The sequence below is a fragment of the Protopterus annectens genome, chromosome 5.part0, assembly GCF_019279795.1.
Source record: "Protopterus annectens isolate FY-2018-M chromosome 5.part0, PAN1.0, whole genome shotgun sequence".
Lineage (NCBI taxonomy): Eukaryota > Metazoa > Chordata > Ceratodontiformes > Protopteridae > Protopterus > Protopterus annectens.
In genome coordinates this window covers 1,776,971,914-1,776,991,391 of record NC_056735.1, presented here as the reverse complement: position 1 = coordinate 1,776,991,391, position 19,478 = coordinate 1,776,971,914, and the positions used below count along the sequence as shown (strand labels likewise).

At 41.9% G+C, this 19,478-nt stretch overlaps 1 protein-coding gene across 1 annotated transcript in view; it reads left to right on the top strand.

Moving 5' to 3' along the window:
* LOC122802414 (zinc finger CCCH domain-containing protein 13-like) overlaps nucleotides 1-19,478 on the top strand; it is a 1,157,483-nt gene that overhangs the window by 759,474 nt on the left and 378,531 nt on the right. Inside the window, exon 11 of the mRNA XM_044072036.1 lies at nucleotides 14,582-14,889. Within this exon, the coding sequence (XP_043927971.1) occupies nucleotides 14,582-14,889 (308 nt within the window). The remainder of the gene's footprint in view (nucleotides 1-14,581; nucleotides 14,890-19,478) is intronic.

Below are 19,478 nucleotides of genomic sequence, written 5' to 3'. Positions count from 1 at the left end.
CCAGAAAGGCCAGTTCCTCTCTTTGATAAAGAAAATAATTATGCCTCTATTCACTTCAGTCAGTACAGCAACACTAAAGAGTTTATCACAAAAGACCCTGTTCTTAATAACCATTAACTCAACTTTGAGAATTTCAGTGCTTCAAACCTGTAGTCTTCCACAAAAGCAGGGTGTTGCTTAACCAACCCATTTTTTTATCTAAGGTATTGTCAGCTACCCTGAATTAAACAATTCAGTCACCACTGTTTTATCCTAAGCCATAAAACAAAGGAGAAGGTATCTGAACTTAATAAATGTTATCATATAGTTGAGGTAATGCGGCAAAAGAACAAGACCTGGGGAAAAATGACCAACATTTTGTATTTATACAAAGAAAGCAAGGCAGGTCAGTGTTCAAGTATTGCACTGTCTTTTGTTGCAATTATCATGATAATAAGTTGCAAGTACAGTCAGAGCACACAGTATAAAATTTGAGGTAGATCATCCCAACTGCTTAAATCAAGCATTCACACCTTTTTCAACGCTAGACATTGGGCAGTGCAGGAGCAAGGCATGTTTTTGTCATAGGTGTCTTACAGGACACATTGCTATCTTCTGTCTTGATCACTGACCAGGCTAAGGGGGGGGGGGCTGCTGAGCAGAAAACATCTTCCTTTTCACCTTAATATGTTACCAGATGCTAATGCTAAATCCTTTCTTTTTTGGGATACTAGGAACTACCTGTCCCAAGAAATATTGTTGTCCTCTTGGGTTTTATAGATGCATTTGTTCTTGGCTTCTTCCTCCAGAAAAATGACAGATAATGATGCCATTTGTTTTCTATTTTCTATCAAGCTTCCTCTGGATTTCCTCAACATGGGGAAAAGACAGCTCTGTTGCGGAGGGTCCATATTTCTGAAAGCCAGGCTGGATGAATGGCCATCTGCTTGTGGCTAATTCCAAACTAAGTGTAATGCAGCAGTAGTGCTTGTAATGAACATCTACTGTCATGGTAGGTATGCTCACACAACTGTGCTGCCTTGACAACTGGAGTTTGTGCCACCCTGGATGCCTTTAACGTAACTGAGTGTTAGAGGCTAATTCCCTTAAGTACAGCTTTGTTGCTCGTGTGTGCGCGCGCATGTGCATTTTTTCCTTGAACAGCATACATTGATGCAAAATGGTGTAGCCATCACATTTGCCTGTTTCCCCAATGGTAACTTTGCACTTTTAGTAATAAAGACTCATCAATGGCAAAAGGCTCTCCAGTTCGATCCTTGGCTGGGGTGCCTTCTGTGCGGAGTCTGCATGTCCTCCCTGTGGTCGCGTGGGTTTCTTCCGGGTACTCCGGTTTCCTCCCACATCCCAAAGACATGCTGTAGGTGGATTGGACACTCTAAATTAGCCCTAGGTGTGTGTGTGTGTGCATGTGTGTGCCTTCCGTGGAAGGTTGGGCGCTGGGCTGGCAACTCGACACCATAAAACTCTACTGCCAATCATGAGCGGACAGGTGATCCGCTGTAGCGACCCCTAACCGGGAAAAGCCAAAAGAAGAAGTAATAAAGACTCATCACAGGTCAGAATGCACGCAAGCTTGCTGATGTTTTGAGTGGCAGCATACTCAAGAAATACTGCTGTGCCAGTACCTGAAGTCCTTGACACAACTAGACACCCAGTGACATATCCTGTCAGAAAAAGATATCTTAAACACAAAATAAAAACCTACAGCATGTGTAACAACTGCTGTACTGCAACACTGAGACATTTTTACCCATACCAATGTGTGCACTATAGTGTATCTGCATTAATACCCTAAGATTTCATATACCCTAAGATTTCATATGAATATGTACATACAGTGTATCTGCATTAATACCCAAAGATTTCATTGCAATATGTACAAAAAGTGTATCTGCTTTAATACCCTAAGATTTCATTGCAATATGTACATACAGTGTATCTGCATTAATACCCTAAGATTTCATTGGAATATGTACATACTGTGTGTCTGCATTAATACCCTAAGATTTCATATGAATGTGTACATACAGCGTGTCTGCATTAATATTCTAATACCCTAAGATTTCATTGCAGTATGTACATACAGTGTATATGCATTAATACCCTAAGATTTCATTGGAATATGTCCATACAGTGTATCTGCATTAATACCCTAAGATTTCATATGAATTTGTACAGTGCAGTACAGTGTATCTGCATTAATACCCTAAGATTTCATATGAATATGTACATAGTGTCTGCATTAATACCCTAAGATTTCATTTGAATATGTACATTACAGTGTGTCTGCATTAATACCCTAAGATTGCTTTGCAGATGCTTCTAAAATAGAGTAATGTCCTATTAATTATTTTGCAAAAAAAAGTGTACAAGGATTTTTATAATAAGCCATTGTGTAGTAGAAATAATCAAGGCTTAGCATTAATTAGATCGCTGTTAGGGTTATATCCTGCTAAAAATATGACCAATCAAGACAGCTTTTTTGAAGCTTAAGGGCATCTTCTACTTGTCCTGTCAGGAGGTCAAGCAGAGCTCCATATAAAAGGCAGAGCTCCAAAAGGCTTCAGAGCTTTCTTGCCCCAAGAAAGAGGGCAACAGTCTGAAAGAAAAAAATGCTAAGAAACATAACACACAAGAGTTATCTATATAATTAAAAATTAAAACCTTACTCAAAATAAATGAATAAAAATGCTAATAACCTACCTTTCTCCCAGAAGTGAAATAAAAGGGTGAAAGAAACTCTAGAACCCTACTTACCCAGATTAAACTGGTGTACTGGCCCAGCCCTACTGGATTTTCAAGACCACTTTCAAGTCATCTCGCCTTGCCTCTCTGCCTGACACCATACAGGAGCAGTCCTACCTTTCTCCCAGAAGTGAAGTAAAAGGGTGGAAGAAAGTATGTAATATGCTGCAATAACTAATGTAACTCTGCTTGTGAATTTGCTCTACCACGTACCTGGTGTTAGTGTAGGATTACAGCCAGAATACCCAGCAGCCTTCACCCTACCCTTATAGTTGTAAATCCCCTTTTCCTACCTCACCCCGGGCTTTTTTCTTCCATATCTGAGCTGCCTGCTCATCTGTTTAACTGTTTTAGTGGTTCCTCTCCCCATTACTACAAGGATTGGCCACTAGGTGGCAGTATTCACCCAACTACTACCTCTCTTCCCTCTCTCCTTCCCACTTACTATAACATCTCAATAAAACACTTCTCTTTCTCTACTTAGTATCAGTCCTACCCTCCAGCCAGTTCTCGATACTTGTCTGCTCTAGGGTTACCACCTTTTCAAATGCTCAAAGTGGGACATTTTCTGTAGAAATGTCATAAAACACTTCTCTTTCTCTACTTACTATCAGTCCTACCCTCCAGCCAGTTCTCGATACTTGTCTGCTCTAGGGTTACCACCTTTTCAAATGCTCAAAGTGGGACATTTTCTGTAGAAATGTCAGATTTGCAGGACAAAACATACCCATGACCAGTACAAATGATAGAACTTCATCTTTCTGCCAAAATAAAAGCTTATTCGTGTAGCATTTGAGTTGCTTATGCTATTTCAAATAACATTTAGGTGCTTTAGAGAAAAAATAACTGTTTTATGAAACTATGAAAGAAAACGTAGGAAATATTTTCGTACAAAAATCTCAGGACATCCACCATTTTTTCAGTTTTTTCGCAGGACACAACTGTCCAAAGAGGGACTGTCCCTCACAAAGTGGGACACTAGTCTGCTCCCATACACTTACACCTAATATCACTTTAACCTTCCTACCTAGCTCCCTCTGTACTTACCTTTCTCCTGACTGATTGTTTCCTCTCACTGTCCTGCTGTCATCTTCCTTTTGGTCCAGTATAAACAAACTCCTTTCCCCAGGACACTCTCACACACCTACCCCTCTTGAGGCTGATCCTAATATCCCCCTGCAAACTGCCAATATCTTTAATACTTTCTTCACAGAGACCATTCAATCACTAGCCAGTCAACTAATCCCAGACAACCCAAGCCTTCTCACCACTGTATCAGCTTCCCTACCAACATTTAAACTGCAACCCATCTCTACTACTCTCATCTGTAAACTCATCCAAAAACTTAAGCCTTGTATTCCTTCTGCTGACCAAATACCATCAGAATACTTACAAAAAGCAGCTAAGGTAATTGCATATCCTGTATCCATCCTCATTAACAGAACCATTAAGGAAGGAACCATTCCAGATATTTGGAAAATCTCCCATATTATTCCCCTTCATAAAGGTGGCAATTCAAATGATTACTCTAACTGCAGGCCAATAGCTCTATTATCTCCTTTAGCTAAAATAATGGAAAAATGCATGCACCAACAACTACTACATCATTTATCTCAACATAACATTGTAGCAAACTGCCAACATGGCTTTAGGCCAATCACACAGTACCACAACTGCCGTACTATCTTTTATAGATACCATAAATAGAAACTGCAATAACAATAACCTCTCATCTGCTCTCTTTATTGACCTCTCAAAAGCTTTTGACATGGTCAACCATGCCCTTATCAACATTCTAAAATCCCTCTCCTTTGACTGTCAGACTATTAAATGGTTCAGGTCCTACCTTAGCAATAGGCAACAAGCAGTTCTCTGGCAAAACAACATATCATCCCTTCAGCCAGTTATCCTTGGAGTCCCTCAAGGCTCTATTCTAGGACCACTTCTCTTTTCACTATTTATCAATGACCTCCACATAGCAATCCCTCAAGCCACCTGCATACAATACGCAGATGATTCTACGCTAGTATGCACAGCAAACTCCCCTTCAGAACTACATTCTCTAACCCAGAATGTATTTAACATAGTAGAAACATGGTTTACAAATAGATGCCTCCTTCTCAGTGCTAAAAAAACTAAGCTCCTTTTCTTTACACCCACCAACAAATCCTCGCCCATAGATTTCTCAGTTTTTTCCAATAATGACACTGTTATACTTCCTGACACAACCACTAAACTGTTAGGAATAACTATTGACAATAACCTTACTTTTGACATCCATATAAAGAACACTATCAAAACTGTCAACAGAAAAATAGACTCCTTATATAGGATCAAACCTTTCCTAACTCCTATAGCTAGAACCACAATTGCTCACTCCCACTTAATCTCGACGCTTCTGTACGCTTCACCCATATATACTAACCTAAAGAAAAATAATCTTACCAAACTAACAAATTCCTATAATAACATCGCCAGATTTGCCACTGGCAATCCCTTTAGAACCCACCACTGTCTGAATCTAAGGCAACTAGGCTGGCTTGAACTTCAAAACCAGCTGATAGTATCCCAACTCACCATTGCCCACAAGATCTTCTACCAACCCAACAACACTCATATACTTTCCAGTCTCATCCTGCCTTACAAAAATCTGAATTCCCTGCGCTCTTCTAAGAAACTGCTTGCTTGCATATGCAAGTCTAACAACCTGGCTGGAGACTCTCTTATTTCTAACACAGTGGGAAAAAACTGGAACCCGAACTAACATTACTTTCTTCCTTGCCTCTCTTTAAACATAACCTCAAAAAACACCTCAAAACACACTGGTTATGCCCCTGCAGCAACCCTGACTAATCATTTGCTTTTTACTAATTATAGCTCCTTTTACTTCTTATTCCTCCTATTTTACTTAAATTACTAACACTCGTAATGGATTGTTACATGCTAATTACTTAAATTACTAACACTCGTAATGGATTGTTACATGCTAATTCCTTGTAAGATAGACTAACTGATGCTCCTAAATTAATATGCTGATAAACTCTCTCTAGTATAAGTGTTAAACTTATTAGAGTAATTTCCTACTCTATTATTATTACTTGTTGTACAGCATACTTTTTATTTCTAGGTAGTATTTCTTGTTGTACTTTTATTATAATCCTTTCTGTTAATTTTTAATTTTTTAAGTTCTATAATTGCCAGAGCTTTTCTCCCTGGGCCTCTACTGAAAATGGAAATATATCCAGTTAGACTAGCCCGGTTAACAAATATAAAATAAAATAATTAAATAAATAAATAAATAAAACTAATAAACTTCTTTTACTGGTGAAAAAAAAAATATGGAATAAAACACTTGAGTCCAAACTGTTAAGCACTTTCATGCCTTTATTGATATATAAGGCACTACTTCAGTTGTCTATATAAGCAAAGATGTGTATATTCACAGCTTGGCGGTACCAAAATAATGAAAGAAGGGGAATGTCCAGAGGCTACTACAGCAGTGACCTATTACAGCATCTACTGTTATGGTAAAGATGTTCATCGTGTTTCACTGTTGCAGTCATTACAATTGGGTTGCAGTCATTACAGTTGGGTTATCCTGCTGGCAGGCTACTTGCAGTCAGCCCAAGTTCCAAAGTCTAGGTCCGGCATCGGTTGCTGTTGCCTCCTCCCTGACGTCAGTGCGCCAGGGGTATAAAAGATGCAGCCGATGCCATTTTCTTCAGTCTTTCTTGCCGCGCGGTGCCTGAAGCAAGCAGTTCGCGAGTGCCGGTCGGCCGAATCCTGAGATTTTCAAATTCAAATTTCAGAACCAAAGTCTTCATTAAAGCTAAGTACCCCGTTGGGGAAATTTATTTCTTGCTCCAGACCGATGTCAGAAAAAGTTAATAATTGTGTTTCTTGTAGGAAGCAAATACCTCATAAAGATTTTCATTCTTACTGTATTCCTTGCCTAGGCCCTGACCACGACGTTGCTAGTTGTCGGTTTTGTGCTAGATTTAACCAAAGCACTATTAAGCGTCAGTACGATTTTGCATTTCATTACTTTGGCAGAAGATTCAATTATATAATGCCGTTGGAACAGCCAACTACCGGAGTTTATAAAAAGCGCAAAGAAAAAGAAAAGGACAGGCATCCAAGGTCCTAAACTGACGACGAGGCTTCCGCTAGGCCTGTCGCCGGTTCTCAGTGAGGCGCTTTTGCAGCCCCTGACGCACGCTACTTCAGAGCCACAGGCCGCTTCCGACTCCCACGTGGAGCCGACTAGGCCACTGGAAACTCAAGGTGTTGGACACTCGGAAATTATTCCCTCAGATGGGTCCGGAGCCACTGAGCAGGCATCGGCTTCTGAAGGTGTTTTCAGGCCTACACAGTTATATGTAAAACCAACTTCAGCTTCAAAGGCAAAGACTAAAGCAGCTCTAAAGACAAAGAAACAAGGACAGCATTCTCCTGGACAGGCCTCCATGCCTAAACAACAGATGCTTAAAATGGCCGAAGACCTAATTACTTTGATCAGGGGTTCCCATCCCCCTCCTGATAAGAGGCCTAGGCAAGAGATAGAATATGAATCTTCAGATCAGGTTTTCATTTCCTCTTCTGAACAGGAATATACTCTTCCTCCCTATGAGAATTCTGATGCTGAAGAATCTTTCCCTTCAGCCTCTCCTCCTGAGGATTATTCTTTTGATGAGACCCTGCATACTATGAGGGAGCATTTCCACTGGGAGAGCCAAGATTACTCAGAATCCAAGAAAAAGCTCTGAGATTTCCTTTTATTACCTCAGCACAGGCCCCTTGCTATTCCTCCTGTTTTAGACATTGTAGATGATGTATTTTCAGAGTCCGGTCTGTCTCCTGACTCTTTACCACCAGCTCCTGTTAAGCCAGACAGATACTACAGGGTTCATGATTCACATACATTTCTTTATAAAAACCCTGCTGCTGACTCAGAAACTATCTCTCAGGGTCCCAAAGGGGTCAAGGCTTCCACTGCAAAAAACCCTATCCCCTCTGATAGGGATTCAAGGGCCCTGGACAGATGGGGAAAAAAGATTTATACTTCTGCTACCTTGGCTGTAAGAGCTTTAAATTGTCAGTCTCATATGCTTAAATATCAGCAATATCTTATGTCACTGCTTAAACAGAAAATTTTGACAAATTCAGAATGTGCAGAAAACAAAGAAATGCAGGATTTATTGCATGCAGCTGAACAAGTGGGAACGCATACTTTACAATGTGGTTTTGATTCTCTAGAGGCCTCCTGCAGGGCCGCTGTTGCACGTTCTGTCATTAGGAGGCATGCTTGGTTAAAAGAACAGAATCTGCCCGATCATGTTAAAGCAAAACTATTAGATGCTCCATTACAGCATGATATCTTGTTTGGTGTTAAAGCAGAAGAAGTGTTGAAGAAAATGGAGGACAAAGCTAAATCTATGCAAACAGTCAAGGATTTCTTACAGGTACAGCCTCCCAGATTTAGCAGGAACTGGCCTACAAAGAACTGGTCCTTTCCAGTGTCAGACAGGCCGCAAAGAGGCAGATCACAGCCCCAAGGCTCATACAGGCCTAAACAATGGGGTGCTTCTACCTCCAAAAGCAGAGAGGAAAAATCACAGCCATACAGGAAACAGTCTCAATGACATTCCCCTGCCAGCACCAAGCACTTATCTTCTGGCAGCCACTTTGGGGGGAAAATAGCACTTTTTCCACAAAATTGGCACATGATCACCCAGGACAAATGGGTCTTAAATATCGTATCACAAGGCTACAGGTTCCACTTTCACACCCTGCCAAGGCCAAACGGTATGCCAGACCTGACACGCAATCAATGTGCAGAGGCACAAAAACAAGTTTCATCCCTCATGGACATGAGCCATTCAGCAAGTACCACAGCAAGAGCAGGGACTAGGATTTTACTCAAGGCTATTCTTGGTGCCCAGAAAGGACAAAGCCTGGAGACCAGTACTGGACCTGTCTATCCTAAACACATTCCTGGATATTCCAAAATTCAAAATGTTAACTCTGCAGCAGCTTCTGCCCATGCTGGGCAAGAAGGCTTGGCTTGTGACTTTAGACCTAAAAGAGGCATACCTGCATGTCCCAATCAGACAATCATGTAGAAGATACCTCAGATTTATAGCTGGTTCAATGCACTACCAATTATCTGCACTGTCCTTTGGCTTATCTACTGCGCCCAGGGTCTTCACAAAATGCCTGGCACCAGTAATTGCATTTTGCAGACAAAGAGGAGTACAAATATATCCTTACTTGGACGACTGCCTTATTCAAGCAGAGAACAAGAACATTCTACTACAGCATCAGGCATTTGTAAAAAGATTAGTAACAGGTCTAAGGTACACAGTAAACGAAAAGAAATAAAAACTTCTTGTACCCTCTCAAGAGATAATATTCCGGGGTGCAAGCTTAAATACAATTGCCAGACAAACACAGGCAACTGACTACTTATTTCAAAATATTGGCAACAAAGACCCAATTATCTGCAAGAAAAATTCTGCAGGCTTTGGTCTTCATGGCATCCTGCATTTTGCTAATTCCATATGCAAGACTGCATATGAGGAAACTTCAGTGGTATCTAAAAAGTGTTTGGACTCAACATTGCCACAGCCTGGAAACAATAATTACCCTCATTCCCTGCCTGCAACAGGAGTTTCGATGATGGGCAAAAGCCGGTCACTACAACATGGGACAGCCATTCACCTTACCCACAGCCAGGCAGACATTGACAACAGATGCATCAGATTATGCCTGGGGGGCCCATATGGCAGGAAGATGTATTCAGGGCACATGGTCTGCAAGTCAAATGCATCTACATATCAATCAAAAAGAGATGCTAGCTGTTCAGAATACCCTGACAGCCTTCAAGGATCTACTTCATCCTGGACAACTACTGATAAAGACGGACAATGCTACAGTCATGTGGTACATAAACAAGCAGGGGGGCACACATTTCTACCCCCTCTGCAGACTAGCCATGAACTTGTGGGACACAGCATTGACTTACCAAGTACATCTGCAAGCACAATTCCTGCCAGGAAGGATAAATACTCTGGCAGACCAACTAAGCAGAAACCTAATGGATCCCCATGAGTGGAAATTGGATCCACAAGTCTTTAGCATGTCAACAAGGAACAGGGGATGCCCTGACATAGACCTATTTGCCTCCCCTCACAACTGCCAACTACAGAGATTGTGCACAAGGACTTATCACAAGCAAGCATGGAAAGTGGATGCTCTATCTTTCAGCTGGAAAAACCTAACAGTATATGCCTTTCCTCCTCTGCCTCTCCTTCCCAAGTTACTCCCCAAGGTCAGATAAGAGAAGCCAAAAATCATACTGATTGCCCCAGACTGGCCCCGCCAGCACTGGTACCCAATCCTAAAGAGCTTGTCTCAATGCCCAGCTTGGACATTACCTCAAATTCCTCACTTATTGACCCAACAAGACAGTCAGATACTTCACAGCCAACTCAGGACCTTAAACCTGGCTGCATGTCGGATAATGTAGCCATTCAAGACCCACCCCTCTCTCAAGCAGTGATTGATGTTATTTTGGAGGCCAGGAGGCCTAGCACCAGAAAATCATATGCAGAAAAATGGAAGAGATTCTGTGCTTGGAACCAGGCACAATGTATTGACACGATTGTTCCAAATATTCCTCAGATTTTGCAATACTTAACTGAGATGCTGGGTAAAGGCCTTTCCTTTTCATCAATTAAAATTCATGCCTCTGTCATTTCTTCAGCTCATTACAATACAGAACCACCTATTTTTTCTCATCCATTACTAAGGCAGTACCTCAGAGGGGCCAAAAACATAAGACCTCCAAGGAGAGCACCAGTACCTGCATGGACCTCAACTATGTCTTGGAAAAACTCACACTGCCTCCGTTTGAGCCAGCCTCTGCAGCTGATATAAAATTCTTATCCTGGAAAGCAGCTGTGCTCCTAGCAATAACCTCTGCTAGACGAGTCTCAGAGTTACAGGCACTCATGGCTGTGGAACCTTTTATCATTTTCCATCCTGACAGGGTTTCTCTGAGGACAAACCTTACATTTATGCCTAAGGTACTGTCCAGTGTGGCCCTTAACCAAACAATTCATTTGCCTACCTTTTACCCAAACCCACAGAATAAGGGTGAGAGAATTCTGCATTCTTTGGACATTCACAGGCAGCTACGCTTCTACTTGGACAGAGCCAAAGCTTTCAGAAAGACTGAACAACTTCTAGTGGCATATGCTGCAGGATCACAAGGAAAGCCTATCTCAAAGCAGACTATTTCAAAGTGGATAGGCCACTGCATTCTTTTCTGCTATTCACAGCATGGCAAATCAGTGCCTAAGGGCATTAGGCCACATTCTACCAGAGCAGCAGCCACTTCAGCAGCCTTCCTCAGAGGAGTACCAACTAAAGACATCTTAGAGGCTGCAACTTGGAGTTCAGTGCATACTTTTACAAAGCACTATCACTTACCCCTCTACTCTATATCTAGGACAGGCTTTGCACTGCAGTTCTGCAGGGCCTGATAGCCTCTCCTAATCCTATTTAGCACCAGCCTCCCAACCTTAGCTTTGGGATTCAACCCAATTGTAATGACTGCAACAGTGAAACACGATGAACATAGTACAGTTGTGTACCTACCATAAATGTAGATGTTCAAGTGTATTCACTGTTGCAGTCCAGGTTACCCTCCCACCATCCCCCTTTTCCTTGTTGGGACTTATCTGTACTTCTCTATTCTATACAACCTATGTGGTGTATTTGCTTGTAGATTAAGGAAAAGTTGTTTTTTGTGTATGCATGCTTATTGGCATGTTTTAGCCTACCATTTTAGGGGGACCTGACATCTGGGGCAAGAAAAACTGAAGAAAATGGCATTGGCTGCATCTTTTATACCCCTGGCGCACTGACGTCAGGGAGGAGGCGACAGCAACCGACGCCGGACCTAGACTTTGGAACTCGGGCCGACTGCGGGTAGCCTGCCAGCAGGATGACCCGACTGCAGGTAGCCTGCCAGCAGGATAATCCAAATGTAATGACTGCAATACAATTGTAATGACTGCAACAGTGGATACACTCGAACATCTACATTTATGGTAGGTATACAACTGTACTTTTCCTTTACACATTTGGGATTTTTTGACCTATGCTGACCTCTCCCCACCTGCTTTGCCCTCCTAAGCAGCATGTATAGTGCGTATGTGTAAACAGCTGAACAATGTTTTTAAGTATATATGTGTAAATGTATATGTTTGCATTTGTGTGCATATATTTATGCCATTCCGAAGGTTCATAAAGATATGATTAACCCTCCGGGTAGACCTATCATCTCAGGGATTGGTTCATATGTTGAGAAAACTAATAAATTTATTGATTTCCATCTTAAGACATATTTACCTACAGTTATCTCCCATGTCAGGAACACTCAGGATGTGTGTAGAACTTTAAGGGGGATGTCATGGAACAAGAATTTTTATTGGGCCACGGTGGACATCTCTTCTTTATATACTAACATCGATAAACGGTGGGGCCTGGAAGCCATGAAAAAGATGATGGGTGAAGGCCCCAGAACCTCATTTCTGTTGTCATTATTGGAGTTCAGCCTTACACACAATTATTTTGTATGGAAGAAGGAATTTTACCTTCAAGTGAAAAGGCACAGCCATGGGCGCGGCTTTTGCTCCCACTTATGTAGTTATATATATGGGGGAATTTGAGAAGGAATTTATGTTTCACAAAAAGTTTTTTGTTAATGTTATTTTTTATAAAAGGTACATAGACAATCTCATTTTTGTGTGTAAAGGGGAGTCTTCCCCGTTTGGTGATTTCATGCAGGACCTAAATATGAACTCACATGGGCTTAATTTTGTTTTTGAGTGTTCAAAACAAAATATTCCCTTTTTGGATGTAGAATTTTATGTTGGGGAGGATTATAAGGTGCAATTTAGGCCATTTAGGAAACTGACTTTGGTGAATAATTTTTTGCATGCAAGCAGCATGCATCCTCCCCATCTAATTAATGCATTACCTGAAGGGGAATTTAAAAGAATTTTAAGAAACACTTCTGATCCTAATTTGTGGGATGTGACACTTGAAGAAGTGCGTCTTAGACTTCTTAGTAGAGGGTATTCGGAAGAAACATTGTTAGGCATCAAACACAGATTATGTGGTGGACAGAAAATAAGAAAGGAGTATAGTAAACAACGTATAGTTGTTAGAGGAAAAATTATTTTTTGTCTCAAGATATTCTGATTTTTCACGAATAATAGAAAAGATTATTAGGCAGTTTTGGAATATAGTTTGTGATGATATGACTGTAGGCAATCTGTTTCCTAAACATGTCACCTTTTCTTACAGCAGATTTAGCAATTTGAAGGAATTGTTAAATAAAAAGTTGGAACATTCTATAGATGGAGTGAATGTTGGTATGGAAAAATGTGGTAGGTGTGTTCTGTATGTTATATAGTCAGAAATTTACCTGGAAAGAAAATTAATGGGAAGACATATAGGCGTTTGAGAAATTTAACTGTTTGTCACATGGGATGGTTTATGTTTTGGGTTGCAATTGTCCTAAACCATTGTGGTACATTGGTCAAACCACTAGAAAGATCAAAGTTCGCATTTTAGAACATCTGGGAGATGTAAGAAGGGGAAATTTGGACAGTCCTGTGGCCTCACATGTTGTCAAAAGTTCATAATAGTAACACTGAAGGATTTATTTTCAGTGTTTTAGCGAGACCACATTTTGAGGTTGGCAATTTCAAGGTGGAACTTAACAAGTTAGAATATAAGTTGATTCTTAATTATCATACTTTACATCCAAGGGGCATGAACTTAGATGTTGGTTCATCATCATGAAATATTTTATAACATTTTGTACAATGATACCTTCGTTTGGTAATAATAATTTTGAGTAGGATAACCTTGCACTTAGATAATTTTGTATCATGAATTTACATTTTGATAAAGTTTTGTACTTTGACATCATGTACTTAAAGTATTTAGTATCATGTAATGTTGCATTTGTTTATTAATTTATTCATTTATGAAAAGTTTGATTTTGGAGAAGCTGATGTGTGTTATATCTACAAATTTGAAGTATTCATTCACTCATTTGCATATTATGTTCTAGGACGTCAGATAAGACGATGTTCTTTTGTAAAATTTATTACTAAGCATAAGCGGCAGATTTATGGTTATTTTCATGTGAATTTGGAAAATTTTTTTATTTTGCATCTGCCGTGGTGCCTTGTATTTTTAAATGATAGTTAAGGACGTGGTGGGTTTGAGGTTCAAGAAACATATAGTTCCAATTAAGGAATTAATGAAATGATTAATGAGTTAATGTGTTTGTATTTAAGAAGATGGGTTTGTTTGATGCATTGTCCCATTGAAGGTGAATTGCCGAGGTACCAGAATATGTGAATTAAAGTGCTCAATTTTCCATCTCTGTGGCTGGTGTTCGTTTCTGCTACTTGTTGGAGTTTTTTTTTAATCCAATTGTAATGACTGCAACAGTGAATACACTCTAACATCTACATTTATGGTAGGTACACAACTGTACTTTTCCTTTACACATTTCGGATTTTTTGACCTATGCTGACCTCTACCCACCTGCTTTGCCCTCCTAAGCAGCATGTGTAGTGCATATGTATAAACAGCTGAACAGTGTTTTTAAGTATATATGTGTAAATGTATATGTTTGCATTTGTGTACGTATGTGTATGCATGTGCACATCGGCAATTACTGAAAGCTTTCTTATGCACGTTATTAGTAAACTAAACTAAAAAAAAAAATTCTGTGGGTATTTTACAGGTCACCCTCTCCTGTGAAACGACGTTCACCAGCTTCATCAAGGCACCGTTCCCATTCATCTCATTCTGGCTCTTCTTTACAAAGACACTCACCTTCACCAACTCGGAAAAGGTCTTTATCACCTTCATACCAAAGAGAAGCATCTCCACCTTCCAGACGTTCCCCCTCCCCTTATGCTGCACATGCATCTGCTTCTCCACATACAAAGCAAAGTCCACCCAGAACTCGGTCCCCAGTAAGAGATAAAGGAAGGCATGATCGTGAAAAGTCTCCAGCATTGCCTGATCGACGCCCTGACAGAAGAGATGGTATGAGTTTGTTTTTCTTAGTCTATGTAAGGAGAATTTTTGTTTAACTTAGTCTTCATTGATTTGCTTTAGTCTGCAGTCTAACTTGTGAATTCAAATCTAATGGTTGTATTGTCCTTTCTGATGTAATGGTGTCGGCTGCATGTTTTATACCCCTGACGTCATGGAAGAAAGGACAGCAACCGACGCAGGACCAAAGACTTTGTTAATCAGGCCGGCTGAGGGCTACCTGCAAGCAGATAACCCAAATGTAATGGCTGCAACAGTGAATACACTCGAACATCTACATTTATGGTAAGCGTACACAACTGTACTTTGTGTACAGTTTTTTCTGGTAGCACACCTCCAAGAAGCAGCTTTCATTGAGTGCCTCCATTTGCTGTTGGCTGTGTTTGTTGTTGTTTGTCGTTCGGCTTTTCCTGGTTAGGGGTTGCCACAGCGGAACTCCAGTCTGCTAATGATTGGCAGTAGATTTTCACGAACGCTGAGGTGCCAGCTCGACATCCAACCTTCAATGAAGGCATGCCCATTTACACACGTCTTTCGAATGCCACCCAACCGCGGGGAGGACATGCAGACTCCACACAGAAGGCACTCCCCGCACGCCAGCCGAGAATCGAACGGGAGAACCTCTTGCTGTGAGGCAACAATGCTACCGCTGCACCACCTTCATAGCTCTAAATGTCTGCTGAAGAATCTGGGACAAAGCCAGAAACAGTGAGGACACAAATGGCTAGAATTGGGGATAAGTTTTAAATATTGCATAAATTCACTTAATGTTAATAGAACAACACGTTTTGTGTTGATGTGCACTTTTTGAATAATATGAAGCATGAAACTCTAACTTCTGTCATTATTGATGGAGTGTAATTCTCAAGGATTTACCAGAAAAAAAAAAAAAAAGAGAGCGAGATGGGCAATATAAGGCAAAAGCAGAGACTTTTGAGAGGTATGCTCCTGATGTCTTTCTCTACACTACCCCTATGTTCTTAGTGTTTCACTGTTGCAGTCATCACACTTGGGTTATCTGCCTGCAGGTAGCCCTCAGCCCGAATACCAGAGATGTAGTATTTCTGCGTCTGTTGCTGTCGAACCAGGACTGACGTCAGGGGTTTAAAAACAGGCAGCCGACGCCATTACATCAGTCTTTCTTGCCGAGGAGCCCGAAGCAGAAGCAGTTCGCAAGTGCCGGTTGGGAGCTACCTGAATTTTCATTTACGAATTTAATCATCCTGAAGTTTTCTAAAGCTAAGTACCCCCGTTGGGGATCCTTTTTTCTTGCTCTAACCAATGTCAGAAAAAGTTAATAATTGTCTTGCCTGTGGAAAGCAAATGCCACACCGAGATTTTCATTCTTACGGCATCGTCTGTCTAGGCCCAGATCACGACATACCTCACTGTCGGTTTTGTACCTTGTTCAACGCCCAAACCATTTGTCGTCGGGCCCTTATTGTCGCCAAATACTTTCATTCTCTATCTCCGTATTCCGAAATGACTTCGGTAAGCCATCTGACTCCCGATTTTCCGAAAAAAATGTAAGGATAAAGACAGAGACAGACCGCACAGGTTCAATGCTGCTGATGCTTCTTTTAAGCTAGTCGCCAGTTTGCCAGTACTCAGTGAGGTGCTTTCTCAGCCCCTGATGCTCGCTTCAGTGGATTCTCAGGCCTAAACCGAGACCCGTTTGGAGTCCGGTATGCCGCGATACTCTTCTTCGACTATGGAACCAGCAGATGTCTCTACATTGGATGGGTCCGGAGCCGCTGAGCAGGCACCGGCTTCTGAGAAAGTTCTTCGCACTACCGATGTTCGACACAAACCGACTACTTCAGTTCTGTCTAAAACTACCGAGTTTCAAAGGCCAAGAGTATGCGCTACGCCTAGAAAACTGACTACCAAAGCGTATGCAGCTCCCTTGCCACAAAATAAAATGCTTAGAGTGGTGGAAGACCTTATTATGCTGATTAGAGGAAGTCAGCCTTCCCCTGCTAAGAGAAAAAGAGACCAGTCCCCAGCAGCTTCAACAAACCAAGAGTCCAACGACTCTAATGTTTCTGCTTATGAGGATTCTGATGCAAAGGAATCAATTCCCTCTGCCTCTCCTCCAGAGGATTTTTCTTTTGGTGAAACCTTACATACTTTAAGAGAGCATTTCCAGTGGGAATGCCAAGATTATCCTCAGTCCAAAAATAGACTCGGAGAATTTGTAGACTTGCCATAACACAGGCCTTTAGCAATACCACCAGTCCTGGAAGTTGATGATGTCTTTATGGAATCCAGTCTTACTCCTGATACTTTACCGCTCCCCCTCGGAAACTAGACTCGTACTACAGAGTACCTGACTCTCACAAATGTCTTTTCAAAAATCCTACTGCTGACCCAGAGATTGTTTCCCAGGGGGCCTAAAAGTATCAAGGCAACTGCAGCTAAGAATCCCACCCCTTCGGACAGAGATTCCAGAGCTTTGGACAGATGGGGTAAGAAAGTATATACCTCTGCAACTCTTGCCATTAGGGCTTTGAATTGTCAGTTTCACATGCTGAAGTACCAACAACATGTTATGGAACTTGTTAAGCAAAAAAATAGCTACCTTTACCAACTGTGCAGAAAATAAAGAATTGCAAGAGCTTATGCATTCTGCAAACCAAGTCAGCAAGCATACATTGCAGTGTGGCTTTGACACCCTAGAAGCATCTTACAGGGCCGCAGTCACTGATTCTGTACTGAGAAGGCATGCTTGGCTTAAGGAGCAGACCTTGCCAGATCATGTCAAATCCAAGTTACTAGACGCTCCTTTGAACAAGGACAATCTGTTTGGCACCAAAGTCAAAGAGGTTCTTAAAAAGATGAAAGAAAAAGCTAAATCTATGCAGACAGTCAAAGAATTCCTGCAAGTACAGCCTCCTAGATTCAGTAGACATTGTCTCTCGAAACATTGGTCCTTTCCAGCCCCCTCAAGGCCGTCTCAAACTTAGACCCAGGGGAAACAGACCCCCCCCCCCCAACTGCAGTCTCAGGGTATGCAGAGTTCTAAGCGCTGGAGTGCCTCCACCTCTAAAACAGGGAGTGCTAAACCACCCCCTTTTGGAAAGAATTCCCAATGACTTCTCAACTCCACCCCCTCCTGCCCAACTGCTTGTGCCCCTCGGGGGAAAACTTGCCCTTCATGCAGAAAACTGCATTGTATCCCAGGGGTACAAATTTTACTTCTACTCACTGCCAACCCCAAAAGGGTTCCCAGAACTCCCTCTCAACCAGTGGGCAGAGGCTCAAAACCAAGTCCAGTCCCTGCTCTCTATAAGGGCAGTTCAACCTGTTCCTGCGGAAGAGATAGGTCAAGGGTTCTATCCCAGACTTTTCCTGGTACCTAGAAAAGAGGGCACTTGGCGCCCAATCCTGGATCTTTCCATTCCCAACACCTTCCTGGTGGTAACAGAATTCAAAATGTTCACCCTGCAGCAGCGTCTACCTATGCCAGCCAAGGATGCCTGGGTGTTCATCCTAGACTTAAAAGAAGCCTATCTGCACATCCCTATAAGGGAGTCATGCAGAAAATATCTATGCTTCAGGGCAGGATCTATGCGTTGGCTTATCCACGGCTCCCAGAGTATTCACAAAATGCCTGGCCCCAGCCATTGCTTACTGCAGACAGAGAAATACTCAAATTTACCCATACTTGGATGACTGCCTGATTCAGGCAGACAGTCAGGAAATGCTATTGCAGCACCTGAGATTTGTAAAAAACCTTCTAACCTCCCTGAGGTACACCATCAACGAAAATAAATCAAAACTAGTCCCCAGTCAAAAGATTGTATTCCTGGGAGTAAGCTTGGACACAGCATCCCAGATGGCATTCTTCACTCCAGAAAAACAACCCTATCTGACAGGCTATTTTACTCAAATGGCCACCAGAACCCAGCTATCCACAAGGAAAATCCTGCAGGCCCTAGGGTTAGTGGCCTCATGCATCCTACTAATTCCATATGCCCGACTGCTTATGAGGAAATTTCAGTGGTACTTAAGTCTTTGGTGCCAACATTCTCAGGACCTGGAAATTATCATTCCCATACTACCCTAAGGACAGAGTTCCTTTGGTGGGCAGCAGCATGCAACCTCCACAAGGGGCTGCCCTTTACCCAACCCCACGCTTCCCAGTCCCTAACCACAGACACATCAGACTATGCCTGGGGGGCAGACATGGACGGCAAATGCATTCAGGGCCACTGGAGCCCAAATCAAATGCATCTGCACATCAAACAGAAAGAGATACTAGCTGTGCCGCACGCTCTGACAGCTTTCAGATCCCTTCTCTCTCCAGGACACCTGCTAATAAAAACAAACACCACAGTTATGTGGTACATCAACAAGAGGGGGGAACCCACTCTTACCGACTTTGCAGGCTAGCCATGGCCCTGTGGAACACGGCCTTGGACATGCAGGTCCATCTGCAAGCTTAATTCCTGCCAGGCAGACAAAACTCAGTGGCAGACGATTTAAGCAGAAATCTCCTAGACCCACACGAGTGGCAACTAAAACCTTCAACCTTCTGATTCAGAAATGGGGGGGACCCCAGAGGTGGATCTCTTTGC